General features: G+C 28.7%; 1 protein-coding gene and 1 long non-coding RNA gene across 6 annotated transcripts; one reads left to right on the top strand and one right to left on the bottom strand.

Annotated features, from left to right (window-relative positions):
* Positions 1-64: 64 nt before the first annotated feature.
* On the top strand, positions 65-13,095 carry LOC141458448 (androgen-dependent TFPI-regulating protein-like). Of its 4 annotated transcripts, XR_012460976.1 has the most exons (7): positions 66-412; positions 502-639; positions 715-932; positions 2,538-2,689; positions 4,010-4,055; positions 4,606-4,660; positions 8,005-13,095. XR_012460976.1 is itself a non-coding variant. In XM_074136419.1 (6 exons), exons 1-5 carry the CDS (start codon positions 224-226, stop codon positions 4,653-4,655), a joined length of 747 nt encoding a protein of 248 aa, XP_073992520.1. In that variant the 5' UTR covers positions 65-223; the 3' UTR covers positions 4,656-4,660; positions 8,005-13,095. The 4 variants fall into 4 exon arrangements, 3 of the variants coding, with proteins under 3 accessions (XP_073992520.1, XP_073992522.1, XP_073992521.1); XM_074136419.1 differs by lacking the exon at positions 4,010-4,055 and having other exon boundaries at positions 65-412; XM_074136421.1 differs by lacking the exon at positions 4,606-4,660.
* Positions 13,096-15,151: 2,056 nt separating this feature from the next.
* On the bottom strand, positions 15,152-19,844 carry LOC141458450 (uncharacterized). 2 transcript variants are annotated; one of them, XR_012460978.1, is made up of 3 exons: positions 18,634-19,222; positions 18,211-18,537; positions 15,152-15,351 (listed from the first exon to the last, which is right to left on the bottom strand). It is a non-coding gene; the product is annotated as an uncharacterized lncRNA (long non-coding RNA). The 2 variants fall into 2 exon arrangements; XR_012460977.1 differs by having other exon boundaries at positions 18,211-19,844.
* Between the last annotated feature and the right edge of the window lie 1,375 nt (positions 19,845-21,219).

Below are 21,219 nucleotides of genomic sequence, written 5' to 3'. Positions count from 1 at the left end.
ATGGTTATCAGTTAATTTACTAGAATGGACAGCCGTTACTACTATATCTATCAGCTGATGGTGGGAGAAAGCGCTCAGATTGCAGTAGCAAATACTACGCTAGTATTATTTTAGAACCCGGCTTGTCTGGTCGTGCCCAGTGGAAGCCCAGTGTTCGATGCAGCATACCCAATTGATTTTTAGCAAACTGTAGTACTTCTTTTACCTTACTTATTCGTTTGGTATGGAATCTTTAGAACGAAAAAATCGGAAAATTTTTAAAATATTAAGTGTTTCTGTGCATGCAGTTGGTGCAGTTCATTTTATTTTCGGATGTTATTACGATTGGGTTCATGTAAACATTCCACCAGAAGTTTCACCAATTTTCGAAGCTTTTGGCTATAAACTTAAATTCCTCACATATTGGAATGGAGTAAGTTACTATTTATTAACAGCGAGAGTTATAAAGGATATGAATTGTCGACTGTGAAGCTGGTAATTTATTTATTTTTATTGTTACAGTTATTACAAGCCCTGTATTACTCGGTTTGTTTAATTAATGATATATTAGGACCAAAAGATGCAGAGACAGGAAATACTACGACTCTTAATAGAGTAAAAGATTTTATGGAAGCTTCAATTGCATTTCCAATAGCTATGGTAAAATTTTCATTTTCTCAATATTTTGAATTAAAATAAGTCTTTCGAAGGTTATATTCTAAAAGGTTAGTACAGTTTGTAGGATCAACATTTTGGGGTCTAATGGCAATTGATCGAGAATTAGTGCTACCAAAAGCGCTTGATCCATATTTTCCAGTTTGGTTGAATCATGTGATGCACACAAATATTGTTGTTTTTCAAATATTAGAGACATTAACATCAAGTCGTGAATATCCACAAAGGAAGTACTCAATTTCGGCTTTGTTCTTATTCCAGACTTGTTATCTCTCTTGGTAAGTGCAAATTATTTTACTAGCTTTATATGTATGCTCTAAACGAATACGTTTGTTGTACATTATTTGTGACATGTCTTGGAAATATTTCTTCAGTTTATCATAGTATTGTGAATTAGTTGTGTGAATTAGCTTATTGTGCCATCTTTAAATAATTGTTCACATTATTTCTTAATTCTACTTTTATTACTTCTTACTTCTATATTAAACACTACAAATATGAATGAAAGAGATCTTTTATGAGGATCTCATAAATCATAATAAAAATGTATTCTCCCATAGAGACTCCTGAAAATGTACATATAATTATTTTAGAATCTATCTTAGTAATTTTATTTTAAATTCTTAAATATTTTATTCATATATTTATTTGTCTAATTGTACGTATAATCAGCCTTTTTTAATGTTATGAATTTAATCAGTATGGGATAAAATTATATTCACTTATTTTAACATCAAAAGAAAAAAGTAGGCTTTTAAGGAGTTCTATTATTCCAGGTGAGTTAACATTTCCAAAAAACACTTGTAGTTTACAAATATTTGGTAAGATAGTTGAAGTATTTTTTATATAAAAACGTTTAATACATATATTGGCTGATTAGAGAATAAGTGTGATTAAAAAATGTTTGAAGATAACTAATATTTGCAACAATAAGTAACAGTTATCAGGTTCTTATTTTAGATCCTTCAAGAATTCTTTAAGAATAATTAATAATTAATTGCAAATGACAATATTATTATTGGATTATTAATATATTCATAATAGTAAAGAATATTAATAATAATAAAGAATATTATTTTGCGTAAGTAATTTTATGAGTAATTATAAAACTAATTAACAATAATGATAATTACGGCCCAGAAATATTTGTTTATTCGATGTAGGAGCTTTACTTTTAAGATGTGGCTAATGTTTAGTAACTTTTTCATTTAGTAGCCGTAATTTTTATTATTAGAGAATTTTATCGTGTTAATTTCAGAAAATGTGAGTTCTTATATGAGTTTAATTTGATGGGTGTCTCTTAAAAATAAATTAGTTGAGTCTCCTCTAGTCTGTAAATTAATGTTTGTTGAAATTCGAAAGTAAAAAAATCACTTATAAAATATCCGCGGTTAAACTTTACACAGAGCTCTTTTGTATTGCATGCCAAGAAATTCTGTAATGGAAAAGCCAGATTGTCGGTTGAATGAGTAGTTTCTTTATTGCTAGCAGCAAGGATGGAGTACCGCGTACGAATCCGTCTTAATCTACCTTAAGATATTCTGTTTTTAGATGTTTTCTTTCAGCTTCTACATGATGTGACTGACAAAGAAGGCAGTGCATCTAGAGGCTGGCAGTGCACTTGTTATGATAACGTGTAAAGCTTATGCCAAATTACATTTTTTAATCTCTTATTTTTAAACGCTATAAAGAAACTGTTTTATGCAATTTTCATGACTGAAAAGAAAACATGGTCTTGTAATAATATATGCGAATTACAGAAATGGCCCTAAGAAGAAATTTACTTTGCTACCAACCAATTACAGTTTTATGAATTCTAATCTTTAAACTGTTTATGACATTATTATTTTGTAAATATGTTATATTTTTTTATTAATTTCCAGGATGCACGTTGTCTACATGAAGAGTGGTCTATGGGTATATCCAATATTCAATGTTCTCAACATACCTCAACGAATCGTGTTCTTTGCATGCAGTTATGCTACTGGATTTCTATTCTATTTTCTTGGTGAAAGAATTAACTATTACCTTTGGGGTAAGTATTACAAGTAAATATTAAATAGTATTTAATAATATTTATGTATTCGTAATTCTTGTTCATTTAGCATGATATTTGTGATTTCTTGACATCTTTTCTATTTCATTTGTCTTTGTTTTACCAATATTTTGTTTTCTTCTATGCTATACCAAAAGACGCCGATAAAAAAAAAAAAAAAATCAACCTGAATGAATGAGTGAATCAAAAGTAAAAGCTGTGCTTTTTCATTTGTTTAAGTAGTAAATTTGGTTGTAGTTCGGTAGAATTTATTCAGTAGATTTATTTTATTAAAATTGCGTACAAATTTTGCTTCAATAAGCAATTTTTGTCTAATAATTTGTAAAAAAGCAGTGAAATTATTAGCTTTAGTAGTTCTATTTATTTTGTATAATGCACACTGCTTAAGTATTTAAATTAGTATTTTAAAATTTAAAAATAAATCCATTAATTTCAAGGGCATTTGTAACTTATTTCGTATTAATAGAAATGGATATTATTTTTAATTTTAAACTTAAATCTAAATTAAAATAATATATGTATTTTGTTGTATTTCTATCGATATACTCTTTAATAATCCAGTGATATATATATATATATATATATATATATATATATATCTTTGTCAAGTTTATTTTGATTATGCAAAGCAAAGAGAAAAATAAAAACGCTGAGTATGTGTTGTTTTCAAATGGCCCAAGGTATCGACTTTGCGAAGGTAAGAGAAAACTGAGTTTTCAGCACAAGCTTTTTGTCATTTTACATTAATTTTTTACCATTGTACAAATAAACTCAGTTTCTCGGTTTTTTGATTTTTTTAAACTTAGAATCAAACGCGTTGAATTTATGACTTATTCAGTTTCATATAGCTAACTTTATGAAGTAGAAAGTTTTGACAAATTTTCGCTAGCTAGGCATGAAAATCAAGTTCCCTGAAATCAGTGTTCCTATGCTTGTCTGAAATTTGTCAGAGCTATTTTCTCTCGGCGATCAGCTGTTCTCTCTCTATATATATAAACGAAATATATTAATTTCGAACTTTGTTAACTATTTAGCCTGTACTTAGTTCGGCCAGTTAGTTTACCAGGCTTTGACCCTATGTTGGATCATCTGCTTATTTTTCGTCGTAGTTTCTTACATTGAGCTTTCTTTTAGGATGGGATTTATTTAGAGCTACAAACAAACTTATTCTGAAAGTAAAATATCTCTGATATTTCTCAAATAAGTTTAATCCTTCCTTAAATAAACAACAAAAAAAATATTGTACTTTTTGTTTTTTGTTTTCTTACTTGATCGTTGCATACAGTTATTATTTGATAGGAAAGTCCAGTTAATACCCAAGTTCATCGTAGCAGTCTCTCTATGTGTAAGTAGTGTCAAGTGAGAAAAAAAAATACATTACAAAAAGGCCGAGAATGCTAAACCTGCTTTTAGTTTTTTTTTTTTTTTTATATAAATAATAATTATATTTATTTAAAAATTTGCATGTATTTATTTATTATTAAAAATAGCATACGCACATCATAATCTCGATTTATTATGTAGAAACTAATTAGGAAGTGGACCTATAACCCATTGTTTTAATTTAATTTATTTATTTGTTTTTTCTCTTTTTTTTTTTTACAAAATTTTAGTACTTGAATTATTAATTTTATTTACGCTTCGAATTTTTATTTTATTTTTTTGAACCTTAAAATTATTTGCATAACATTTCTACTGTTTTATATTGATTTAATTATAATTTTATTTGAAAGTTTCAATTGTTAACTCTTCAGTGTGTTCTTTACAAATTGATTTTTTAATTTTGTTAGAGCTAGGCCCATTTTTTTCCTATTTCGAAGCAATTTCAAATTAGCCGTTTAATATTTTCATAGAAAACAAAAAATTAATATATTACATAATAAACATGTTTACAGAAATGAGAAAGAAGTCGATACAACATCCCAATGTAAAATATAGTAATTAAGCATGGTGAGTAATGCGTGTAAAGAAAAAAATATATTAAAAAAAAGACAATAAAATTTGCATGCATGTTGTTAAATGCATGAAATCGCCTTGTAGATACAGTGCACTTTTTCAAGAATTAAGATGCACTGTTTTGTTTTATCTTAAGTTTAGTTTTCCAACTAAACTCTGCATGTGTTGGTTTTATTGAATTATTATGTTTTTCAAGTTTTACTGTGCCTGTCTACTTAATGACAAAAAATTGTGTCATTAATTATTATTTCTTAATTTAATCGAGTTTTGTGAATAGCCAAAACGAAATTATAATATATATAAAAATATAATGGTATAATAAAAAATTATACAGGGTGACCAAAGTTATATGCTCCACCTACTTTTTTTTTAACGGCGGGAAATTTCGAAAAAATAAAAAACACGTATTTAATCATTTTTAGTCTAGTTTATTTTCAGTGATTGACCCATTTTTTTAAACCCTTATCTCGAGATACAGCATCCAACTTTTGTTTTTCAAATGGAACGTTATATTTTTTGTTGCATATTTTTGTAGTATTTGAGCTCCTAAACAACAACACGCCTTACTTAAAAATTACTTTTCTATACGTTTGCCATTATAATTTATAATGGTCATTAAAATTGTACAGCTCCCTGAAGCGAGAGGTACGCGGCTCTGTTCCTAAAGAAAGGTGTCTAAATAATCGCTTATATTCATTTAAAAAAATTAACGATTCGTAAAATGTAACCTTGCAGGAATAATAGATAATTTATAAATTGTGTAAATGCAAGAAGAAAAATCTTGTTGTTGAATCACACAAGTATTTTTAAATTTTTGTCGTCATTCTGATAGTTGAAGATTCTACCATGGTTCATCTCACAAGACATTCATTCTAAACTGATTTCATTGTGTATAGATAATTTTTCGAACTAGACTATCTACTTAAACCCATTAATTAATGATAGTGATAATTTCTTTAAAGTATCTCAACATTTCGTTATTAGTTTTTTTCTTTATTTTTTTTTGACAGCCTTAAAAACTCATTTAGTATTATCATTTATTGGATTATTAACTAACAAAGTAAGTTGTAAGTTTTTTTTTTTTATTCCTAATAATTACTACATTAATTTTGTATACTGAAATTACGTTTTAGATGAATTTCACTTCTCATTAAAATCACGGATAAAATAATCACAAAAAAAAAATGAAACGTCATCAATAGCCACAAGACTATTTCACATAGTACCATATCTACATCATTCATTAACCCTCCGGTGCTCGTAATAATTTTTCTTAGTTACGTATCAAAATATTTTCAAATTTTGTTTTAAAAGCCCTTAGTTAAAAACTTTTTCGTGTCAAAGATTTTAACTCGTGTGTATTTGTCGGTTTTTATGTGTAGTTATAGCATTATTCAAAAATGAAAAATCAGGGACATTTGTTATTTAGTTTAGTTATTTAGAATGAAACGCGACTATAAACTTTTCGATAATCCACCCAATTACCAATTAGAGCCACTTTATGAATAGATATATTAGTTTTTCTTCTAAAACGGCTCCATATTTATTTTATTTTTATTTTTATTTTGTTGACATTGTTATCTAATTGCTAGAATGTTATTTTTATTTGAAAGGGTGGTATGAGTATTATGTACATTCATTACCTACCTTATTGGTAGTAATTCAATGTTTAAATACTTAGTCCAGATTTTAGTCAGTTAACCCACACATGTGTAAGTAAAAATTCTTAATTTGGAAGAAATGGTTGAGTTTGAAGTACCATTTAGTAAAATGGTACTTCAAACTCAACCATTTCTCAAACTCAAATTTTTCTAAGTTTCATTTAATTTTCAATACATAAATTGCCGAAAGAGAAATTCAGGTGAGTTATATTTGAGGACCAAACAAATAAAAATTTTAAATTAATTAAATTTGAATAGATAATCTTTTTTTTTTTTTAAAAAAAAAAAACAGGTTTCTTTGAGCTGATTTTAGCGACCTCTAAAATTTGGAGCTCAGGGTAGCTGCCCCCTACTCGCCGTTCCCATTGCACGACTCTTAGTTGCATATTTGCCTGAGTGTTAAGTGTTTTATAGTATTTGTTTGTCTTTTAATTAATTTCTAATTAGAACAAGTAGCAGTTCTTATACCCTAGGAAGTGTAACCAAGAGAGGCATTTTAGTTGACACCTTGTTGGTATAGAGGAGAAACCTCTCCTTTTCACTATCTCAGGGTGAGCCCCCAAACTTATCTGCTTATTTTCACCTCTGGTCTCCAAAAGCCAGAAGCCTCAAATTGGGCCTTAGGTGGGAGGGCTGTCACGTCGTAGCCATTGGATAATACATAGATTACTCAACAACCGCATTGTCAGTCAGAACATAGGAAACAGGCTTTATAGAACCTATTTTTAAATATTGCCTATCCTGTCATATCGTATATCGAATAATATAAGTATTATTGAATTGTGAGTTATATAAATTGTAATTTCAAATCAATACTAATCTCATTTTGTATCTTAAATAACATCTCAATTTTATTTTTACAATGTAAACTTGACTATATATAAGAATTTATTTATTTCTTATAAACGTTGTTGTTTAGAAAATATTCTCTGCAAAAATTTGATATTCTTCACCAAAATTTCGCCACTTCAGTCTTTAGAATGAAAAATAGTTATACCAATATTTTCAATTATTAGAAAGGAATCTTCAATTGGTTAAAAGGACATCAGCCCAAGAAATGAAATGTTTGATAAATCATCAAAAACTGTTTTTTATTAATTGTTTTATTAAAAATTTTCTTACACCATAAAACACATAAAAGTAGGTAGTGATGATTTTATACAGAATACAAAATCTTATGTAAAAACTAAAAAAACTAAAAAAGTATTTCCAAATTCAAATGTATTCGTTGCCATTTTGCAAATTTCCTTCTATTAAATAAAATCGGTAATATACATAGTATAAATGTGTAGGTATTCCTTTCTTTGCATGGCATTTTAGTAATTTATTAATTAATTTATTTTAATTGTTCATGTGTAACTCGATTATAAGTTAAAAAATAAAGATATTAGTTTAAGCCTCCCAACAAATAATTTTGCTTACTTTTTGAATTTTCTTTCTTGGTGTGTGGGATCAATACAGTTATCTTTTTTTTTTAATTTCTTTTAATATTCTATATTTATTTTATTTTTTTAAATGAAAACTTTCGAAGGGCACATGATAATATTGCATTAAAAAATCATTGGAATTACAATCCTTCTTCAAGGTTAAACTATATTTATCCTTTATCAGTTTTTAACTGATACATAGATTTTTAGAATCATATTTATTTCAAAATATGTATTTATTATTTTTTAGGAATGGCTTCAAAAAGTAAGAAGAAAGAAGGATAAAAAAGAAAAGAAACATGACTGCAATAAGAAAAATATTGGCAAGAGAAAGTGGAAGTATACTAGTCCGATTTTAAAAATAGGAATAATAAAAAAAGGAAATATTTGGATTAGTTAGTGTTCTCCACAGTTAATTTCTATTTATTTTGTAAGAAAATATTTATATATATTTAAGAAACTTACTTAAAAACTGGGGTAGGTGGTCTTAATTTTATAGAACTTAGTTCAGAAAGAATTTTTATTTAAATTATAAGCGCACTACAAATTCTGTTTTACATTTTCATTAACTAGATTTACTTTTAATTTTTGTTATTTATAGAAACAAAATCTAGATGGCCTTATAGATAGTGTTAGAATCATTAGAGCTTATAAGGAAGAAAACGTGTGTATCTATACTCCTTTTTTTCTTCCTGTTGTTAATTAGTTGTTGTCTTTTGTGGCCTTCTTAGAGAAAAAAAGAGATGACTCAAAGTAATTTCGTGAGGTTCCTATACTCAGAATTTTGCCTCTTTCTCTAGCAAAACTTGAGCAAGTCTGCTGGTAAATTTTGCGAAACTCTACTGGTAAACTGTGCGTCTTTTTTCTCCCCCATCTTTTAAGGGTGATTGTAGTGGAGTGCAACCATTATAGGCCTGTTGTGCCTCTACTTGGGTCTCACGAGACCATTATCACTACGGTAATCGCTCCAAATTGAGAGAGCTCATTGTCTGAAAGGGTCCCAAGGAGAGGAACCTTCTACCCCCTGGCACTACTCAGGCATCCAAAATATCGTAGGATGAAGAATCACTGTCCGTTTCGAACGATCTTCACCATCTCCAAACAGGTTTTACATTCACATTTAAGATATAACGTTTTTCAGTAGTCCTACGAATCGAAAATGCCCCCATTTTTGCTCTTAAAAAAGGTGTATATATCCCTTCCGGTTATATTTGCGTATTCCTTCGTTAGTTTGAATAACCACAGATCTCTGTTGACTTCCTCTTCTTTCTTTCTGTCAACAGAAACCTTCATGAGTTTGCCAAGTCATTCCTAAACCATTTTTGAACTAATATGGAGTTAATACTTCATTGAGAGTCTGACCATCAATTAGGTTTAATATATTCTGTTTCCGATAAATCTTGTCGAGGTTAAATATAAGTATCAACATCGATGAGAGTGGAAACAATAGTTTTCCATTTATGAAGCCATCAAGGAGCACATCACGTTCTCGAGTTCATTCTTCTTTCAATGAGGGCCACTAACAAAGCAAGCTTGCTTTTCAAGAGGCTTGTATTTAATTTTCGCTTCTAATAGATGTGATCTCTCATCCAGGTTGTGAAAATAAAATTTAAAAAACCAAAATAAAATCTATTTTCTAGTTAACAGAATTAATCAAACTAAATTTTTAATTTGTGATTTTAATTACTTGGGTTTTTTATTATTTTATTTTCAATTAAGAGGTGAGAAAATATATTGGAATAGTATTTGAATCATTAGTCCAAATTTTTTATTGCTACGCGTAGCATTCAAGTCCAAAAATATTGGTGACCTATATTCTGTAACTGAAAAGTTACAAAATCATTTAAACATGTTAATTACCTCTATTAAAACTGAACCTAGTTTATTAGAAATTATATTATTTAAATAAGTTGCTTTCTAGTTTATCAATCTAGTAAATTTCAGATACAATAGTGTTGTTTCTACATTCACAAAGAAAACAATTGTAAAATCTTACCTCACATGCAAGATACTATGAGTATATTCGAGTACTGATTCCAATTTAAATGGAATCGTGTCCATTACAAGTGACGAGTAGCAGAATTAATGTATAATAGACGGCAACTGAATAGGATTTGCTACTGATAAGTCACTTTTAAGCGTAGTCCTTATCTTCATGTAGTTTCAATTTTAATTCCACAATATTCTAAGATCTACTTGCCAAAATTCAGAAAGAAGTAATTTTGCCTCCTTACAAAAATAACATGTGTACCTGAATGTTTTTTCCTACCGGCTATGAAAAAAGGAATGTGAAAAAAAAGATGTTAGATATTTTTTGTGGATTCCGTTGTACCACCCAAAATCCATCTTCTTTTACGTTTTAGCATAGGGTGTCTATTCAGATAGAGCTCTCGAAGTACTCTTAGGGTGCATTCTGTAAAATAGCTTTCTCTTAACGCTTGTACTTAGATATTGATGTGATCTCTAATTGACAGTCGTGCCACGTCTCACTTCAGTAGTGGGCCCCAATCGGCGTAGTCGCAACTCGCTTGTTATCTTGTGAATTTGTTGGAAGGTAAAGGCTTATTATAATTTGTATTGATGAAAACATTGGATTTTATAAATTATTTATATATTACGTGATTCTAAGTGCTTAGCATACGGAAGTGGTCGGGTGCTTTTGTGGCTAAATTCTTCGGGGGGGACTCAGAAAGGAGTTTGAAAACGAGACTTACGACGTTATCACGAAACTGAAAAAGTTTCATTAATGTTTCAGTCATTACTAAAATTTTACAGTCGTTGAAACTGCTGAAAGCTTTCCTCTGGGAACATTGTATGCCTGGAAGGCATCTAAACAAACTAAGCTTAGTACATGATGCTTCTTGTTCATGGCGAAATCGATACTTCTGATGATCTTTAAGGCAGTTATTCAAGGAGACATTTAAAAACATATTTCTCTTTGTGAAATGCGGAAACATTTTCATCATCCCAGTTCCAGGATTTAATAGAAACTATTATAGTGCCTTATTTATTAAAAATATTTCATACCAGAGTTTCTTTTTAAATTGTAGATAAAATAATAATTTCAGTCAATTCCGTCCATATAATGAAAGTACTTAATAGGAAGTTGTTAAAAAAAATGTAGATTTAGTAATTAATGTTCTATCTTAAATCATAAAATTATCCCATTTTGAAAATTAAAATTGGAGTTCGTTTTCCTAAAATAAAATTTAAGAAATATATTCTTTAAATAATGATGAAAAATATATTTCTTTTCAAAATTTTCAGACTAAAGTTAATAGTAATAACAGTTTGATTAAAAATTGTAGGAATCCTTTATTTTTGGACTTGGACAAAGTTGTTGGTTTTTATGTCATTATTAATTGTTATTATTACTATGGAGAATATGTTTTCGAATTGAAACATGTGAATTTTTTAGGCTAAACTTTACGGAAGTACTTTCTTGTTTCTAATGACATTTAAAAAAATAATAAGAAAGAAATGAGCCTTCCTTGATAATCATTTTCATCTGAAGTACTTTTTGTTACGTATAAGATTTGAATGTATCTTTTTCCTCATCACTATAGGTTTTTTCGTAGATTGACAGTTGGACATGTGAAAAAACGCTGTTTTTTTAAATTATACTTTATCAATTTTTTTTTTAATCAATAGCTTCCTTTGCTTCAGCTCAATTAATACTAATATTATTTAAATTGGAGGTTACACTCGATATCTACTAAGACGAGGAGTTCTGAAAAATAAAATAATACATCTTGTACCTTTCAAACTTTTATTGTTCCAATAGACGTAACAACATATCCACAGAATTTTCGATTAACACCTCATCAATAAAATGAAGAGGTACGTACAGTTGGTTACAGATAAAATTAAAATAAAATTACAGATTTAATTAAAGTAAATAATATTGATTAAATATTAAATAATGAAGTATTAAAAACAAATATTTAATGAAAATAGAACAAAAATTAATTAATTTTTTGAAAAAAAGTTGATATTGATGGATTGGATTTAATATTTAGCGATACAGTTTTAAATTATTCATATTTATGTTTCTTACTTGGAGTAGTTATGAAAATGTTTTTAACACAGACGTCTCCAAAACGTGTGTATTATTCTTCAAAACTTTGCGGACCTTCCTTTTGCTTAATTTTGAGTAGAAAGTAAAAAAAATCGATATTGTTTGAACTTTCTACTTAGATGTAAAAGAAATCCATCCCTAAAGTTTGGCCGTTTTTCACGCTTGGACTTTTTTTTTTTTTTATGAAAATTTCCTTCCATTTCTAAAATTTACATCAACAGGTATAAACTACTCTAGAATTCCCTTTCCATTAATTAAGCTTTACCATATTAACATATTTATTGTGATTTTAATAAAAAAAAAACACAATAAAAACTAGATAATGGCCTAATCTAATATCTAACACTCTTTGGAGTTTTAATTGTTAAAGCCCTAATTAAACATTTAGAAAACTCCTTAACATATCCGTGTTAGATGAAACTACTTACTGTATTAGATACATATCCATTGTGCGAAAATTTGCACAAAAGTGTTTCTAGTTATTAGAAAGCATGGTGTCTTAACTGGTTGATGTTTTTATATTTCTAAAGTTAAAAAAAAAATATATATTTTTTAAATAAAATAGTTTGTGACAATAAAAGAAAAAAATGATTTTTAATAGTCCAATTTATTTTAATTTTTGGTTTCTTTACTTTTAAAATAACACTTTTCACAAAGTGTAAGTAAAATCAAAAGATAACTAAAAAATTGAATTTACAAAATGCTTGAATGTTGTGATATAGAATTTAAATAGCTGCCAATCCAATAAGTGTATTTGTATTTTTGCTTGTATTAAGCTAAAGCTGAATAAAAATTTATTATTAAATGATTTTTTTTTAAATTGATTTTTTGTTGTTTTTGTTATCTCATAATTCTGTTATTGTGCTTTATGTAATTACTTATTAATAAGTGTTGTGTACTTAGGCAATCAATACCAATTTTCGTAAATAATAGTAACTGTATTATTAAAACAACACTATTCCTGAAAATTCTGATAAATAGATATTGATGATTATTAATTATTAAGGAAAAAGATAATTATGACAATCGGGAAATTTATGATTTATCACATATAATTATAATTATATAATACCTAAAATTTAATAAATGTACTATAATTTTGTTGTAGTTATAGAAATAATTAAAATAACAAAAAAGGTAATTTTCTTAGTGCTAATAGAAATTTCTTTTTTTTATTTATTTTAAGATAGCAACAGGCCTAGCTAGAAAATTGTAGTATATAAAAAGAAGACAGTTTTAATTATAACTGTTTTTATACTTTAATGATCTTATTTATTATTATTAATAATCAAAGATTTACTCTTCGTGATTAACACTTGTGAATCCTTGGATGATTCTTCTCCCTTGATGAAGAAACCGAAAACTCTCCTTGTGTTCCCTGTTTCACTTTCGGTGAATTAATTCCATTTTCTTCAGCAAAGAGTTGTGCATTTGACAAAAACTATTGGTGGTCGGACAGAGCTACGTTTGTAGAGTGTAGAGTAAATAAAAAAATACGTATATATATATATATACACTGCCGGTCAAAAGTTTAGGACCACCTCAATTTTTTGAGAATATTCGATATATTTTGGAATAAATAACACAAACTAACATTGTTTTTCAACAATGAAGCTTTAATATATGTTAACAGAAGTACACAGTTCAATATACGAGGGGCACTATTTATAATTTGAGCCTAATAATAAAAAAACAGTAATTTGTCATTGAAAATGACTTTATTGTTTTTCAAAATATTCTCCTTTATGATCTATACTCGTACACTTCTGCATGCGTTCGAAACACCTGTCAAAGCATTTTTTCATTCCGCTTGAGACACCTCCAAAACATAGTTTTTGAATGCATCAACGGCTTCTTCTACCGACGAAAATCGTTGTCCACGTAATTTATTCTTGACGTTCGGAAAATAAAAGAAGTCATTAATGCCAAATCAGGACTGAACGGCGGATGACCCATTAATTCGATTTTTTGAGTGCTCAAATAGCCGGTTGTTAGACGAGATGTGTGACAGGATGAAGAATGATCCGACGGCGCTTGTTTGTTTTCCTTATTTCATCGAAGACTTCCGGCAAACAAATGGTTGTGTACCATTCAGAATTAACCGTTCTACGTTCCTCTAAAGCAGTGGTTCTCAACCCTTCTAATGCCGTGACCCCGCAATACAGTTCCTCATGTTGCGGTGACCCCAAGCCAAAAAATAATTTTGGTGGCTACTTCATAACTGTAATTTTGCTACAGTTATGATTCGGAATGTAAATACCTGATATCCATTATGTATTCTCATTGCTACAAATCAAACATAATTTAAACATAGAGATTAATCACAAAAACAATATTTAATTTTATATTGAGAAATATTTATTACTAATTCCAATAAATAACATTAACGGCCATAACAGCGCGCGTTCCACCTGAATAGCGCTGCTGCAGACAGTAGCGCGGCTTCTCAGCGGCTAAAGCCATCGGAAATATGTATTTTCCGATGGCTTTAGACGACCCCTGTGTTTTGGTCGTTCGACCCCGCCGGGGTCGCGACCGAAAGGTTGAGAACCGCTGCTCTAAAGGCACTGTTGCCACATGACCAGTTTTTCCGAAAAAACAGGCGACCGTTTATTTCGAAGTGCTTCGAGCGCGAACAACTTTTGTTGGATTTGGTTCATCTTGAAACACCCATACTGCTGTCTATTTTTCCGGCTCATACGCATATATCTATGATTCGTCGTCACCTGTTACAATCTTATACATGTCTTTTAAAGCACCGCCATTGTACGTACGCCTACCGTAAGTGTTAGTGGGTTTTGAGTGATTAAAACTTATTAATTAATATAAATAACAGGTGGTCTTAAACTTTTGAGCGGCAGTGTATATATACATATATGTCTGTGTATGTGTGAGTGTTAGCGGGTGTGTGAGGAGGAGAGAAGACTTAAACTTGAGAGCGGAAAATCATCAAAAGCTAACACTATATATTTGGCGTGGTGACCCAACCATCTACACCTGATGTCGAAGAAAGTCCGTAACTAAAAGATTGCATTGACATAGTTCTAGAATTTACTTAAAACATATTTTCAGCAAAATTCTATTAGGGGAGGTTCTGGCCAAATGGATGGCGACTAAACTTACATTTCAACATTTTTAAGTAATAAAATTTGTGATATTGCACAAAGTATCAAACTTCGATAATAAATATTTAGTTAAAAGTATATTAAAGTACATAAAATAAAAATTATAAGTTCGATTACAATTTGTTGTTATTCAAGCTTAATAAAAGTTATATTTTGTAGACAAACAAGCTACCTGGTAAATTAATAAAACAAGGTTTAAGTTCTTAAAAACATTTATTTAAAAGTAAAGTACATGTCAACGCTGTAACATTATTTTAACTGAGTTCATTTATATTGATGAAAAGATGTATTGATGCTAGGTTCGATTTTATTTATTAGTTAATGTAAGAAATTTCTTGTAAAGTATGTTTGCTAAGTCGCCTCCGCCCTAATTTGGTTGTTATGTAAAGCCCAGCTGAAAAAAAAAGGCATTACTATACTGTACTGTATCTATCACTAAATTACATGTGATTAGTGAAGGATTTTCTAATTGTAGTTCTCTCTTTTACTTCTTTTTGGCTTTTTGAACTAATGCAAATTAGCCTTCATTCTCTAATCTTAATAAAAGTTAATCATCTTATACAAAAATTACATTTTTTTCAATAAAACAATATTCAATGGTTTATTTAGGTAGCCACGGGGACTGTGGGAGGGTCTTGATAAGTGATTTAGTTAAACAGAAAAATGCTCCGATTTTCATAATCTTACACTAGGTGTGAATTAAATAATAATTATTGATGTAATATAATTTTCCATTATCCAGTGCTTTCATCCATGGAGCTTTCCAGCGTTAGACCAGCTTGGGCACAGTAACGCTCATCTTTCATCTGAAATGATTACCTCTATTGTCCCTTCATTACATGCAGTAGCATTTCGATTCTCATCCATTCTATTACGGAATATTAAGAAGTCAAGGATTAACTACCAACCATTCTATCTGTGGAACTGTTGTTTGTTCAGGTTGTCTTACCTATTATTTCGTATCTAACTGTATTAAACATTTTTTATCAGGTAAATTAATCTTTTCCCTTTGAATTTGAAAAAAGTGTTTTATTTATTGTTGGTTGTAGGTTTAAATTTGATTGAAAAATTCAACTTCAAACGTGCATGTGAATTCTGATTATTTTTTCAGTCGAATCGCACTATTTTTTTTAACTAATCGAGCTAAACATTTTTCAATTAATTTTCATGAAAAAGTTAGAAGATAGAAGAATTAGAAATTACAATGATAATATTAGAAGATTATGAATGAGGCGCTTACTTTTCAATGAGATTAATCCTAATGATAATCGTTTCTGTATTTTTTGGAAATATATGTATATCGCATATATAATATCATTTTCATTTAATAAACAGATTTAGCTTTTTAAAAAAATTATTTTAACGTCATATCTAAGCTTTAGTTATGTAGTCACATTTATTTATTTATTTATTTTATATAAATAATACTTCATAATAGTTTCTTTACATCTCTGTAGCTTTTATAATTAAAATAAAATAATTCTGGTCAAAATTGAAACTTCTCATGGAAATTAAACGAAAAGTGGTTTATTTTGTTAGTAACTTGACTAGAAGTGTAGGTTCAAAAGTAAAATTGCATCATAGAAGTTATCAGGTTTAAATAATTTAATTGTCACAATGTTTTACAATGCGAGTTCATTCTTAAAGACTGATCCGTTTAAATGATTTAAACATTAGATTTTATTTACAATTTTTTTAAATTTATTTCTTGAATTCCTGTAGGATAAAAATGTGACTTTAAAAACGTTGAGTTTTAAATTGTACGTTTTTTTATTCAAGATAAACTCTTATAAATATTTTATTGAATAATGATGATTTTCAGGTCAAAAGCAGCTAATCCTCTTCAATGACTATTTCAGTTACAGATGCAGTGATGTTCAACTTCTCTATAAAAGTCAATGTCTTTTGTTATACTTAATACAAACATTGAACAAGCATTATATTTGCTTGAAAACATTTCCATTTTCCGCTGTTCAGCTAGTTAAAATTAATTATCATAATGTAGATTAAAAATTAAATCGTTTTGGTGGCTATGTATTGCTTTATTCAACGGATCGCAAACACTGAGATGCGACCCAATTTTGGGTCGTGAGAGTTTAAAAATGGATCGTGATTTGTGGCCAATTATGCACATGAAAAGCCATTGCATTCGTAACTAAATTTTACTGAAACAAGCTACAGATTATTAAAACCTTTATAACTACAATAAAATAAATCACTTTGAAGAGTAGGTGGAAGGCTCTGCATTGCTTTGCAAGAAGCAAGAATAGACAAATTGGTGAAGGAGAATCAAGAACAGAAGAGCCATTAGTAGTAAATACGGTAATAATTGTCATATGTTGGTAAAATTAAACACTGTCCTGCACTTGTATAATTTTTTTCCAACGCCTTATAATTTTGTTCTTATTTTTTGGGTCGATAGACCCGAAAGGTTGCGGAACGCTGTAAATTAAATGCTACCAATTGTATGGGGCTTGGAATATACTCGTAAGTGGAAATTAGGTAAACAGTAAAAACTTAGTTGAAGTTGAATTCTACACCAAACTGATTGATTTCAGGAGATGGATGAAACTGTGAATACGGTCAGGAATGCAAAAAACATGCATGCCACCGTCGTCATAAGATAAATGAATGTTTTTAGTTCTATCTCAAAAAAACGATATTTTACATAAGTTTTAGAGAGATGCATAACTAGTTCGTGAGGCACACCTTTCTTAAAATGAATAAAGCTTCCTTTAATCAACAATTAATCACATAAGTAAACTAGAACAAAATTGAAAAATCAAACTAAAGATAAATATTAGCTCGAACACTGAAAGAAAATACACAATTTTAAAGTTAACTCTTACGTCACTTATGAAGTTAAAATGATTTTTAAAAGGAAATTATTTAAAATAAAGATGTCTGTATCAAATAACTGACGAGTCTTTAACAAAATAAAAGTGAAAAACTTCTAAAATTACTAATTTTTATAATACTTGGAAAACAAAACACCAACGTATAATTAAAAAAGAAGGTCTACAGAACATAATAAACTATGTAAAACCTACTATTAAATGAACTATGTAAAAGGTGATTGCAGAAACAATGACGATTCTTGAAGTTAAAATAAAGAACTCCTAAAACTTTAATTCCTAATAAAAAGCTTCTGAAGATCAGAGGCCAAGGTCGAAACTTAAGGCAATGTAAGAAAGGAAAATAAGGAAATAAAAGAAAAGAGATCTGTATGGAAAACAAAATAAACTTAGGATACCTTATTCTAATCTGATCAAAATTTTCCATGGAGCAGAAGTTGATGTAGTTTTCAAATGCAACCACGTTCTCTCTTTATTTTAACTCTCCTGACTTAGCATCATTCCTCAATGTCAATATTCCATCCCTCAAATCGCTTTTAAACCTTTACTTTTCACTTTAGTTCACATGTTCTCATATAAACACTCCAAGGGCTGGTTTATCTAGGATGATATAGATTTCGCTCTTGATATTTTTTATTATATTGTAATAAATAGAACATAATTCTTGCTACGATATTGCAATTATAAGAAAAGCCTTGTGTGTGAATATCACCAGATTTGTTTTTCTACGCAAGAAAGAAGAGCAAAAGAAACACTTCTTTAGCTTAACGATTCTACTATTAAATAAAGAACTGAGAGAGACAAAATAAAATTATACATACATCAAAAATTCAACTTCTACCACAAGAAATTTATGGTTATGATGATACTTGCAAGATTATTAAATAGAACACTGTCTGTTTATAACCTTTATGTAGAACGCTCATTTCAATCAAAAGGTATTTTCTTCTGTAGTAATTCGTTGTATGTAATAATAAAGTATTATAATGCCTGTATAATACATGCATATTGTTAATTCAAGTGTTGGTAACTTTGAAATTAATGTAAGTTTGTATTACGTGTTAATGTCCTTCATCATGAAAGGATTTATAAAACCCTGTGCATCACTTGTGTATTTATTATTGTTGTTTTCAAAAGATAATTTGATGGAAAAGTGGAAAGCCTCTCTGAGAAAAGACATGTTAAGTTTATTAAAGGGTGCTCACTGTTAGCCCTGATAGATGTACATAAGAGCTTTGATTTTATTGTACAAAGTGGTATTTAGCAGAATGTAATATACGAAGGTCCTGTTATTGCTGGAATTTACAGATGTATAAAACAAAAAGTAACTGTAATTTATTTTATGTATTTGAATGTGATCATTTTCCAATAAAATGTTTTTGAGTTAGCAAGTGAAAAAACTTTTTAAATTTTAAGATATTCATAAACAATAAATGAGTTATTTATTTCTTGAAATTAATTTTAAAGTTTACTTTTGCTGCATTACAATTACATACTTCTGTACATATGTATATTCAACCATTCTTGAATCTTAGAACTTTTGCTAAACTTAATATAAATTATATATCCAGTCAGTCATAAACATAAATTGGTGATTTTAGGTTGCCCTATTTTCTTAAGGCTTACATATTTTATTAAATACTTTAATTCTGAAAGTTTTGGCTTTATACATAATCTATAAAAACCTAGTTTTGTAAAGTATATCGCAAAAAACGAAATAAACTTTGTCCTTACGTTATGTATTAGACTAAACGACTTTTTAGCAATAGTTTTATAGGTTTCAGCCTTATATGATAAAACGGGTACTCAAATTCGTTTTTAAAGTTATTATGAAACCTAAATGGAAATTGATTGAAGGAACTTATTTACGATATGTTTCTGGAAGGATCCTGATTATCTTATTTAAACAAAAACTCTCTTGAAACTTATATATTGTTCGTTTCGTAGGTATATAGCCTTTAAATTCATACTAAAAGTTTGATTTTGATGAACAGAATCTATTGATGCAGCAGAAGAAATTAATTAAATTGAATGAACGTACCGGACATTTATTTTTTACAGGTGAACTGTTGGAAGATCTCTATGAATTTAAAAAAAAATTCTAACTTAATTGCGTAAATTTTCTATCTAACGTATGTTTAAACGATGCACCATTAAATACCTACTAAAATTGCAACCCTGATCTCTTTTGGTTGATGGATACGAAGGTTTGTTTTATGATTTCTCGAAAACGACTTCACGAATTTGTTTGAAACTTTCTACAATTACTGAACATATCATAACCTATTGTTTTTATTGAAAACTATTTTCTGAGATATGATTTTAAAGAGGTTTTTGGAGTGCAAGTCCAACTCCAGGACCTTCACTCTTACCTGCCTCTACTAGTTAAAGATTTTCTAAACATTTTTTAGAAATGTTTTGTCTTATTGCGTAAATTTGCTATCCAAGGTACCATTTAACGATGCATCATTAAATACCTACTAAAATTTCAACCCTGATCTTGTTTGGTTGATGGATACCAAAGTTGTCTGGTTTGTTTTATGGTTTCAAAGAAAACGACTTCACCAATTTGTTTAAAACTTTGCACAATTACTGAACATATCATATTTTATTATTTTTATTGAAAACTATATTCTGAGATATGATTTCAAAGAGGTTTTTGGAGTGCAAGTCCAACTTTGCACCTTCACCCTTAGCTACTTAAGATGCAGACCTATTCTCATTAACTTATTTTATGGTTCATCCTCTGATTAAATATTAAAGATAGTTTATTACTTAACCCAAATTTCAATTTTAAAGGAAATCTATCAAGCCGATTTTCAAGATTCGTCAAAATGAAGTCGTATGTAATAGCTTTCTATTTTCGTCTTTAAAACTTGAATTACTTTTAAAAACTCAATTCCAAACATTAATTAGACAAACTACTTTAATTGAAGTAAAAAATAATACAAAAAATTGTTAATTAGTTGGAATTATTTTGTTATCAAAAGTACCGCATCGTCGCCATCCGCATGTGACGTCATAAAGTAGTTCCTAATAAATTAGTTAAAAAATATTTTAAGTTTAAAAAAACCTTTTTTATTAGACATATTTTCATGAAATTCAATATAATTGATTAAATAATTTTTAATATAACAGCTTATAAGTAGAACCTCATGTAAGTAACGGCCATTTTGCCAGTTTTACTCGTGCTCTCAGCCAGGCAACATCGTAGTTGCAAAGTAAATTCATTTTCTTAATGAAAATTGAAAATATTCCATCAAATTTTTATTATTATTAATATGATAATACAAAAGCAATAAAATTATATAAAATTTTATTATTTTACAAAATTTTATTTTATTAAAATCGAAAAAAAGAGCTGGCTGCTTAAGCGGCTTGTTTCAACAGGCACGAATTTCTATTTC

Source organism: Rhodnius prolixus, unplaced genomic scaffold (genome assembly GCF_049639745.1).
Source record: "Rhodnius prolixus isolate KJV_2025 unplaced genomic scaffold, Rpr scaffold_5, whole genome shotgun sequence".
NCBI classification, from domain to species: domain Eukaryota; kingdom Metazoa; phylum Arthropoda; class Insecta; order Hemiptera; family Reduviidae; genus Rhodnius; species Rhodnius prolixus.
Note: the sequence above shows the minus strand (reverse complement) of the source record. Positions and strands in the feature narration are given on the sequence as shown.

Coding starts and splice junctions, on each gene's coding strand:
- LOC141458448 (XM_074136419.1), top strand. CDS start 224: ATGGAATCTTTAGAACGAAAAAATCGGAAAATTTTTAAAATATTAAGT. Junction 413..501: donor TCCTCACATATTGGAATGGA/GTAAGTTACTAT, acceptor TTATTGTTACAG/TTATTACAAGCCCTGTATTA. Junction 640..714: donor TTGCATTTCCAATAGCTATG/GTAAAATTTTCA, acceptor AGGTTAGTACAG/TTTGTAGGATCAACATTTTG.